At 35.2% G+C, this 11529-nt stretch overlaps 1 protein-coding gene across 1 annotated transcript in view; it reads left to right on the forward strand.

The window, feature by feature from the left end:
• LOC118194138 (uncharacterized) overlaps positions 1-8548 on the forward strand; it is a 46532-nt gene extending 37984 nt beyond the window's left edge. The window contains exons 7-8 of the mRNA XM_035365322.2: positions 1067-1237; positions 8241-8548. Coding sequence (XP_035221213.1) covers positions 1067-1237; positions 8241-8296 — 227 coding nt within the window. The 3' untranslated portion in view covers positions 8297-8548. The remainder of the gene's footprint in view (positions 1-1066; positions 1238-8240) is intronic.
• Positions 8549-11529: the final 2981 nt, after the last annotated feature.

Consider the following 11529-nt stretch of genomic DNA (forward strand, 5'->3'; position numbering starts at 1 on the left):
CATAAAATGAAATGAAAATTTTCATATTATTTTAAAACTCTATCATCAAATTCTGTAGCACTATTTCTCAACACTGCTTTCATTACAACTTTGATATATGCAATAAAATGGCAAAAGAATAGCCTGCCAAATTTCACACTTAATTACAATGAACTCTTTCGTGCCGACCACTTGCATAGACGAACATTTCTGAAAGTGATCAGTGAGATGAGAGATTTCAGAGAACTTAAAAGTATATTGAATATCATCTTTCTAATGCGACCACTTCTACAAAACCCAAGTCATGTAGAACCGCGAATACCGCGTTTATTCGCGTAATAGTCTCTCTTTGTTTCGCCAATTTTTCATTGTGAAAGTGCGGCTATTATGCGGGGAAATGTACTACATAATGCTTCGTGCTTTTGACAATTTTTTCTGCTTCAGAACGGGGATGCGACTGTAATGCGAGGGCGATTATTACTCAAGTAAACACGGTAGTTGTCTTAGATAGTGTTCACTGTATTATTAATGAAATTTAATTTTATTCCTGTTTTTAAGATTATATTCATATTAACAGACGAGCTACTATTACAAAACCGAACAAAGGAAATTTTAATTATGAAAATAGGGCAGATAATTATTTGCGCTGAAAGTAATCTGAAGAGGACTTTCACTTCTTTGAGAAACGGAGAACAGGAGAGGCGAAAATATAAATTACCGCTTGTCTTACACAATGATTGCAGAAAAGTGTGAAATGAAAAGAAGCATTTTTAAACGCCATCTTCAAAACTCGTGATCGTCACTGATTATGAGAAAAATAAGTAAATAATTCTCACATTTTTTTTCTTACTGCTGAGCTATATTTATTTGGCACGTAAATTCTAAGTATTCTGCGAAACGAATTTAATTTCTAAATTATGAATTCTTCGCGAAAACATTTTCTGCGTATTTTAATACCTTAGTAGCCAATACAGTCACGAAATCTAAAGATTCCTTTTTCTTTAGATGAAGGAAATTTTATTAATATTTCAATCATATGATGTGACGCAGTCATATGCTCTTTAGTGATAGCTGTTTTATATTTCAGTTCCTTGCCACCCAGGCACTTATAGCAAGGCTAATAGCCTGACATGTGACATGTGTAGTGTCGGATTTTACCAAGAACGCTACGGGAAGCACGAGTGTGAGAAATGTGAGGAAGGCAAGACGACGGAGACTATGGGAGCAAAGTCAAAAGAGGAATGTGTACCAGAAGAAAGTTAGTATAACATAAATCTAGCGTTCTGGAAATTCTAAGCCCTTTCCATTTCAAAATAAATATATTGTAATATCACTTATCACGAAAATCAAAAGTATGAAATTAAGGGCACAAAAACTTTATTTCTGAATATTATTAATATTCAATTTCTGAATATAATTATTTAAATACAACGAAAACTAGTAACAATCAAAATCATCAAATAAAACTCTTTAACACATTATAGTCTAATGCTGTTGGTCGGAAACTCATTTCCACGAAGCGAACTCCAGTTATCTCCAGAAGCGAAAAATGATCCTAGTATCGGAAATCGTCACTTTGTAAGCGGTTTACGACCGATGAGGACGTATAAATGATGAGGACTAACCACTATAAATCTCGTAACCCTTAAAGCCATATAAATGAGAAAATGAAAGTCCGCTTTACAGAGCAGTATCTTGCCAAAAACAGGAGGGTGTGTGTGTGTGTGTGATTACGGCAAAGCCTCGGGGGCTATCTGCCTAAGAGGAGGGATGCCTTCGTGGAGGACTTTCTAAGGGAAACTGGCTCGTATACACGTTACACACAAAAACAGGAGGAAAAACCATATTTGGCTAGGCAAAAATAGCACATGATAAGTGAGAGAAAACTGAATCGGGCTGAAGCCCGAACCCATAATATGAAAAAATTTCAGCCTTTTTTCTGGGCTTGATGAAAAAGTTGGTAACTAATCCTCTTTTGAAAATTTCATTATGATTTCCACAGTTTGAATTGGCTTTTATCATCTTGTCTGTAACTTTTTTTTCTCGCTTAATTTTCTGCGCAATTATAGTAATATTTTTTGTGAGATTAAAAACTTTAAAAATGGAGAAAATATCCGCTATTTCTTCGGCCGATAGGATGTTTTGCTTTAATTTGTCACAGTTAATTTGTTTGCCACAGTTAATTTGTTTGCCACAGTTGAGGCGCTGTTTCGGGATCCATTCCTGATTCTTTGCATACATCGTAAACTGTTCTATTTGAAAAATTTGAATGCGCGGAAATTTCGGAGTCTGCGTCACTGCCCATGTGTTCGTCATTCTCCTTATGCCAAGATATTTTGTCTCTATCTGCTGATTTTATTACTTTTAAAAACTGCCTGTATCATGATCTCAGATAGGTGCAGAATCGGGTCCGACCCAAACTTAAAACCTCAAGGCAACCATATTAGACAGGAGGTGGGACTGTCAGGCAAATTTCACCTCCGACGACAGCAAAAGACAATTTGCTGAGCTGCTGCCCGTCTCACCTTACAGACGGCAGACACCAATTGAATGATAATCTTTTAAGTACATTTCCGGCTACGATTCAGTGCGTACTCAAACAAAAATCTTCTAAAAAATCATAAAATTTTTTGCCTTTGTTAATAACCTGAGAGCTTTTTGAAGAACAATGAACAAATAATTTGCGAAACGGATATTTCGCTCACAGATGATCGACAATTAGGAAATAATGCTACTTTCATGAATAATGCTTATGTTCTTAGATTAATTACGCCTAATGGTATAATATTATTGTAAAATTGTTGCCAGTAATGTTCATTTTCTGAAAACTAAGTCCTCTATGTTGCCTCATATCAGCTAGATAATTCAAACTCGACCAAAAAGAAAAATATTTTCATTTTCAAAAAGTCTGGCATGCAGCTTTGCTTAAATACCCAAATTTTGCAATGTTAATGATTCTTTATTTAAATATCCAGTTATCCAATATTCAATCCAAATTTTCCAATATTTCCAATGTTAGTATGACGTAATATTATATTCATAAAGTCAAATTCAGAACTCAAATAAAAATTTGAAGGACAACATACTCGTACTTTCAGCCACATAGTATTTTGAACAGAAACAGAATTAAGGGATACTAAACAACATACAATTAATTTGTATTATTTTATACTACTTTTAATCCCGCTTATGAAATGAAGGTGCTACACATTTTTAAATATCAGTATTATAGTGTTTTAATACTTCTCAAATATATATAAATAAAGGAAGTTATAATTCGGGTGATAAGAAACCCTCTGTATTCGATCAAGAAGGCGAAATTTCCTATTATACATGTTATAAAACATCCTAATTTCAAATTTTGTCACTGAGAATGAAAATACGTTGGATCTGAGGAACACGATTTTCCAAAATTAAGTAATTTTTTTATTATATAAATTTAAAACTATGCATTTTCAAAATTGTGCTATGTGCGTTTATTTTCTAAATACCACTTTAGACCGTTAAGGGAAATTTACAGGTTTTCCCGAAACATGTTTTAATGTGTCAAAATAACTTTAAAAATTTAATCTTCAGTCTTTTATACACAACAATTATACAAATTTGCTTTTCGATTTAATGTATTTAAGGAATAAAGCTTAAGTTTATATAAATAATGAAATGCGCACATAAATACGAAGAAGTGAAAAACGTAAGAGCTATACTAATAAATAAAATGGGTATGATGATTAAAAGTACTTGATTTTGACCAATTCCAACTTTTTGAAATCTCTTTCGTTGATTCTCCGTTGCTTCTGATTCTCTGACAAACGCCCGCATGACTGTTTTTCTTCATCTCTCTTCACAAAGTCGGTTACCTGCATATTAATCTTTAGAAAAAATAGATTTATACAAAAGTAAATTTAGAACTGTGTGCAGCCCCTTAAGCAATAATTGATAATATATCTAACATCTACGGCTTCAAAAACGTTTTTGCAGTAAGAAAGATATGATTGATTCTTTAACCGAACGTTTAAAAAAATAACCGGCAAATCATCTTTAAAGCGACCGCTCGAGATTTTACATCATTTCAATCTTGCGTGAATACGGTCGGTCATCTTACATAAGGAATGAAACGTATGATTATTTCTGTCATCAGAAACACTGGCCGTCTTAGAGAGATACAAGTGTTTTTGAAAGGGTCGACTGCAAATATATATTATTTCTGGGAAAAAAAAAGAAAAAAAAAATCTGCCTTTAAATTTTCTGTTTATCATTTTTAATTTGAATCTTCAAATGACTGATGTAAAAATAACTAGTTTCTGTTAATATTTCCTTGTTGAATCGGCACCAGTGCCCGAGCGGTAAACTAGCTGAACACTGGTATTTTGGCAGAGCGAACGAGCTGAACTGTGAAATTTTCTCTTTGCTTTCTTTTCTCCCACTATTTTTTTTATCACGACGTTTTCGCCTTGCATTGTTTTCTCCGCGATGTTTCCGACTGTAACCGAAAAATCATATATCGCACAACGACGCTGGTCAACCTCTGATGTGAAGAAATGATGATGCTCTTTGTACCAATACAAATTCTGAATTATCGCGCGAAACGCGATGTTACCAGCTCAGTTGAAATTACTGCCACAAAACGGCACTTGATTTTGGCATATTTATGGCGATCGAGATAAGCGAGAGCGGAGAAGTGGTGACAAAGGTGGTAATCATGAGCTACCGGGAAGAGTACTCTTTGTGGAACCCAGAGAGAAGAAAACCCAGAGAACCAGAAGAACCCAGAGAGAACCAGAGCACCCAGAGAGAACGCAGTGGTAACATGGATTTTTAGGGTCGAATCCAGTGAGGCTTAATTAGGAGGCAGGTTCATTGGCAGGAGCTTGACCCTGAGTACTTGAGTTTCAAAGCAGCCAAGTGGCTACAAAAGCAAATCCGAAGCTTGAGCTAGGAATTAGTCTCCATTGGTTCTCGGAGGTCACGTGACGGTGAACAAAAACTAATGCTGATACTTACAAGATGGCACAAAATAAGTAAAATTTGAATTTTCAGTACTAAAAGAAGAAAGAAGGAAATAAATGGAAATGAACACTATATACACTATTTACAGTATTCATAATCAGGATTTGAAAATTATGCGCAGTTTATGTCCCCTAAGTTATAAAATTTTCGTCTCCCAAGAGATGAGCGACGAAGGGACGTAGTCTCCTAACCTCTTCCAGTATTTCATATTGGAAGAATAGTTGAAATAGATAAATAGTTGACTGTGTGACAGATTGTAGCTTTCTGGAAGAAGCTTTCGTTAAAGTCTTTGAGGATTTTAAGATCATTATGCAGGATGTCCGTGCTTACCCCGTGATGTGCATTCATGATAATTCGCAGCACTCTATTTTTCAGGGTTTGAAGATCTTTCGTGATCATAGGTGTGAGAGAGACCCAGGCAGGAGATGCGTAGGTGATAACGGGGCGAATTTTCAGAGATTCGTCGAAGGAGAGGATACAAATTATGAATAATACCATTCACTTTGCTACGAGCGGATTTGACTCGTGGCACAGTTTCGTTGAAAGAATAATTCCGCGGTCTATGCACTTACAAATCTCGTGCTTTAAAATAAGAAGCAATTGCGGTTTTGCGGCATTTATTGAAATCCACCACTTGTGACATCAGTGTTCAATATCCATAATTTTAGATTGTGGCCTTCGAAGTGCATGGTATGGGTTTGCCGATTTTACCGCTACTGCGGTATCATCCGCATAACATGCGAGGAAGTAATTTGGGTCAGCTCCTGGTCTTGGAAAGTCATACACGTACTGTAGGTAGAGGATTGGTCCAATAATGGAGCCCTGTAGTACACCGGCTCTGATTGGTCGCTGTGAGGAGAAATGTTTGCCTTGGCTAACCACGAAGCTTCTTTCGTTTAGGAACGAAAAAAAATGAGCTTAATAATGTCACTATCAATAATCAGCTGTATTAATTTGTAAATTAATCGGTAATGCCATACTCTATCAAAAGCTTTTGAGACATCGAATAATAGAAGTGCCACACATCTTTTATTACGAATTGCAGAGCCTGCAAATTCTAAAATTCTGACCAGTTGTTTCGCAGTACACAGGTTACGGCGAAAGCCAAACTGTTCGCCTGGGAGTAACTTCAAGAAAGGTTGAAGTCTGTGGAAAAAGATTTTTTTCCTAAATTTTGCTGAGACCGGATAACAGACTGATTAAGCGATATACTTCTGGTTTGGATGCATCTTTTTTTCGGTTTTGGCAGCATGTGATCATAGCCGTTTTCCATGGGGTTGGAAAGTATGCTTGTGCCAGGCAGGCTTTGAGTTTGGAAATGCAGAGGTTTTTGATCATCGCATTTGTTATTCTGTCGATACTGGAGGCTTTTTTGATCTTGAGCTGTTTCACGATATTTGTTACCTCCCCGGGAGATGTCAGTGCAAGATGCTCTTTATTCGATGTTCACACCCTTTTATACTAGCGCATAATGGAATGTCTGGCCTTGTAATGTTAAGGCTTGATTGGAAAGTACCTTTCCGAGTATTCACCTTGTCGTTCTTTTTTAAACCACTTAAAAGCTGTAAGCCTTATTACCCACATGCAAGCAGAAAATGAGAATTCTCTGTCTTTACAATATGATGAAAATCCGATAGTCTGCCATCCAATTGGTAAGCACAACCGATGATCCGGCATCCCTTTACACAACATTTCTATCGTAAAACGGCGCTATTAACACTTCATTCGGTAATATTCAGAAAAGCTCGGCAATCGCTTCGCATTTTCCTGCTATTTTCATTTGGTTCCCTTGTAAAAATTATCCTTTGCTTTTTTATCTTTTTTTATTTAAAATATTTTCAAAATTTTATAACAAAGCTGGTAAGAGAATAAAGCATAAATACATCTCTTTAACTATTTACTAGAAGCTGGCACGGTTTATTGAACAAACAATAATAAACAATTGGCTTTTTTTTTTTTTTTTTACTTTAGTGAGTGAAAAGGTTGGCTAGGATACTTTTCAGAGCATGTAATTATTTATTGAGTTTATGAGGTATTTACTCCCTCCTTTTCGTATGCCTTCATGTTGTAACGGTAGCAAACTCGACGCGTATTCAAGAGGACCAGGTTCGAGTCTGGCGAAGGCATTACTTATTTTTCACGTATCCAGCATCAAAAATTCTAATGATTCTACAGTGGCGACCGAACTAAAAGGTGGTGAAATAATTTGTTTCCGCAAGGATTTGGCGATTGGATCCCCTAATCCCCAGTTGCCCCTTGAGAGGGTGCAGTACGAGGGGTATTTTCTCTTCCCTGCCAGCATGCCTTCGTGGTATAACGGCCTGTATTCGAGAGGTCCAGGTTCTTGCCCGATGAGGGCATTGTTCATTTTCCATGTCTTCAAAATAACTTAATGACTCTACAAGTTTTATCGAGACTCTTTAAAATAGCTTTCATCATATATTTTTATTTTCCCCCCTTAAACGATAAAGTGTCATGTATGTATGGGCCAATTATCTTAAAATGTCCACCATAAAGACATCCCTTTCCTACGGAAATAGTTCTCATGCTTGACCATAATCCCAAAACTTATCATTAAATGAATGATTAGAAAATTTTTTGTTGTTCTTATATTCACTAAAATAGTGTTTCTTTATATTTCAGCAATAATCCTATGAGTACACTGTTTCGCACTGCCACCCTGCATTATATAAGGGTTAACGGTAACTGACAGCTAATTTGAATACCAAGAATCTTCTTCTCTTCTTCGCAAGTGTAATATCGGTCGGTCTATGCATACCTCCCAAGTCGGTGATTAGATAACTAAATGACAGTGAGTTCGGGCATTTTCAGTGTTTAACAAGCATGTGTTTGGCTTGTTAAACATTGAAAATGCGAAAGTTTCAATGCTTGTAATAGTTTATTTTCACATCTTTTATTTGTTAATGGAGTTGCTTGTTTGCCTTCAAACAAATTTAAAAGCTGGGTAAAGAATTATGGAAAGCCTCCAACGCATACGCTTGTGCTGCTTAGCATATTCATCTGGCAACTGGAAGATCCGGATTTCGATTCCCTGATATAGCGGAGTTGAGTTTTCGTGCTTTAGTCGTGAGAAATACTAGCTTTTAATTTTAATAGTTTCTACAACTATTAAAAATTATGATGAGGATTTAATTGCCAGTTTACTTTTTTCAATTAATGTATTTCTGAATTTTATTCTTTATAAATAATCCATTATATACGTATATATATATTATACGTTTTCATTTCTTTAGATAAAGGAATTTTAAATGGCATCAAAGAAGGAATTTTGTCCATATTTACTGGCTGAAATAAGATGAGTCTCGTGAAGCACTTGAAAGAAATATTACGTTAACAGTGGGCAGACTTTCTTTTATTTCGTCGTATATAATGCCTTTGTCAATTAAAAATATTCTAAGAACGTTAAAGTTGGAATGTGAAGCCTAAGTATGCTTAAAATAAATAGCTATAAAATAAAACTGAATTAATTATATAATTAAAATATTTATTGTATATAAAATATGTGCTATTAAAATAATGAGTAAAAGATTTGTTGCAAACAAAATGCTTGTTCACTATACTAATAAAAAAATTTCTTCCTAATTTCAATTATTTTTTATTTTAAAAAGTAAACAGCAGTTATTACTTGATATTTATGCATATTCACCAGAAACTGGATTCTTGTATCATCAATAAATGGCCTTTTCTGTTGCGAAAATAAAGGTCACATAATGAATTATATAATCATACTGTTTAAAAAATGAATCATAAAAATTAGGAAAAAGAGAAACTGTTATTTAAAGGAAGATTATTTAAGGACTTTTTAAAAAGCGTTCAGTCACATTCGAAAATCACAATGCAAACCAATGGTTTTTGAATAGATATATAAGACCCTACAGTATAGAACAGTTTGTCACCTTATAGAGTCTTCGTATATCCTTTGGGAGCAAACACTCTTAAATCCTATGTCGAAGACTAAGTAGCGAATTCTCGCTATGTCTTTAAGAATAAATACTGCAGATGAAAGGTTTAAATAACATTTTTTTATTTAAATATGAATTAAAACAGATGCACACATTTCGTACTCGTAAATCACCATCACTTGTGGCTATGCAACAGAAAATAAGAATGTAAAAAGTTAATAGTAAGTTAAGGTACTCTAATCACTGACTCCTTAGCTTGACTAACGCTAAATCGATTGCACACAGCAAAGCCGAGCAGAGAAATATCAGTATAAACTGAAAATTGTCGAACACCGAAATAGAGAGCTAATTTTAAACTCGCAGCATAAACATCGGAACAACATTCTCTACTACTTTTGAACTCTTAAAATGCAGCTTAAATACTGCTTCTGAAACATGTTTAAAATTTACATCTACGTCATACGAAATTTACATTCCGGCAGTAAACTCTAATCAGGAGGAACTAAAAATAACTGGTTAGAATAAAGTAAAACCTTACAACCTTCTGAAGCAAGCCATCTATATATCTAAAGAACTCTACGGAATAAATAGTTAGGTTGACATATCATAATTGTTGGAAATTAATAATATATAATTAATAAAATGAGTGAGTCTCCAGCAAATTATTAAGAAAAAAATCTTTTAATCATGTACTCTGTAGATGAAGTTTAATAACTTACAACAAATAGCTTGCCTGACTTAGTCTAAGTTCAATAATATTTGAATCATCGAAAATGATACGCATAGCTTCATTTTAAATAGAAATGATTTCGAGAAAATATTGATTGTCAAATGGGTTGTCTAGTGCATTGTTTCTTAACCGCCGGTCCATAAACCGGCACCGGTCCGCAAGAAATATTTGGCGCTCCGCGAAATATTTAGCTATCTTCCAAAATCCAAAGGCGTTGAACATTTTACTGCCTTTTTCCTCAACTTATTTGTATGAAACTACATTTTCAGTTATGGTTGTTATTAAGACGAAACATCGAAATCGACTTGCTCTTGTGCCTGCTCTAAGTATTGCTGTAACTGGTGTAACGCCTAGGATTGAGTCAGCAAAAGAAACAGCAGCAATCTCATTGATTTTAGTTTTTATTTCCTTTAATTTGGTAAATTATTTTTTGCTTTTTTTTTGTAGCTACCTACGCTGTTTACATTTCGATTCATTGTTGTTTTTGCTAATATATTAACTAAAATAAATAAATATATTATTCATATTGAAATTTTCTTGGAGTTTTAGTTAGGTTTGGTAGTTTTATTCTCGATGCAATATTTTAAGTAAGATGAATGTACATATAGTTACAAAATGTCCAGGCGCGGTAAGATTGCTTCCCCGCGAAGCAGTTTTAGGATTGCCATAAAATGGCAAGAAAAGGCATGGTTGCCACATTTGGCCATAAATCGCCCATTTGGCGACAGAATTGGCGATATACCATGGACGAATGGAGAACCTTCTGGAAAGAATTCTTACCGGTTTAGCCCAGAATGTTCTCGAATACAAGCCGAAAGCTATATAAACCATGCTGGTCCGCAGTCAGTTAGAGTGTGTGCCTCGCCTAGCGTGCTGATAGAGAGTGCCTCGACTAGAGTGTGAGTTAGTTAATATCGAGTTGGTGTCTCGTCTAGCGAGTCAATCCCTGCAGAGTCGATCGAGTTGACAGCCGGGCAGCTAGTGCCGAGTGGGTCGTCGAGTGCACCGAAAGCGTCTCTTAGTGCATCGTCAAGAGAGAGTGTTGAGCTTCGGGAACGACTGAACTGAAGAGTCGGGAACTGTGCTCTGAGTGTCGTCGAGTGCATTGCGAATTGTAGCGTGGAGTCTCGTAAGTACGTGGAGTTCCGAGAACGACCGAGTAGAATCGGGAGCTGTACTCTGGTGCTTTCCAGTGAAGTTGTTTCCACCGTTATTGCCTGACAATTGTTACTGTGTCGCTAATTGTTTCAGCGTGTTTATAGTAGATCTTCGAAGATTGTAAAAGTGTTTTGGAGCTGTCCTGATTAATATTGATAAATAAAGTGTGTTTCGATACTTCATCAAGTGTCGTCGTTATTCACTCCAAATCTACGAACCCCGTACGAACGTGAAGAAAGAAAATAACGTAACAATATGTAAATTATAGCAAATGCTAAATAAAAGTAATGTAATAAAATAAAATGCTTTAAAAATTATTTTTGTCTTCATGATTTATTTATGTGAAAAAATTGTGCCAATGAGTCGAAATATTAAACTTACCGGTCCGCGAGAACGTACCGAAATATTTTACAGGTCCTTGGAGTAAATCCAGTTGAAAAACACTGGTCTAGTGTATTCTAAGTTAAGTAATATTTGGACTTTAAACTATCTCGAACACTGAAAAGGATATGCATAGCTTAATTTTAAATAGAAATGATTTCGAGAACGTGTTGATTATTTTAATCTTCAAACACATAAGAAGAGAAAATTTATTAGTAGTTGTAAAATAGTTTAATTTGCAGGTGATTCGTTTGAAATACTTAAAATGCGAGCATCAACTTCAAGCGAATTCAGGTGTTTCTGTTTCTAACCAAAAGTATGCATTTTCGAAACACATAAGGTAAGGAAGGT

This window comes from Stegodyphus dumicola, chromosome 10, assembly GCF_044657685.1.
Source record: "Stegodyphus dumicola isolate Sdum_Otavi_A_Nest chromosome 10, ASM4465768v1".
Lineage (NCBI taxonomy): Eukaryota > Metazoa > Arthropoda > Arachnida > Araneae > Eresidae > Stegodyphus > Stegodyphus dumicola.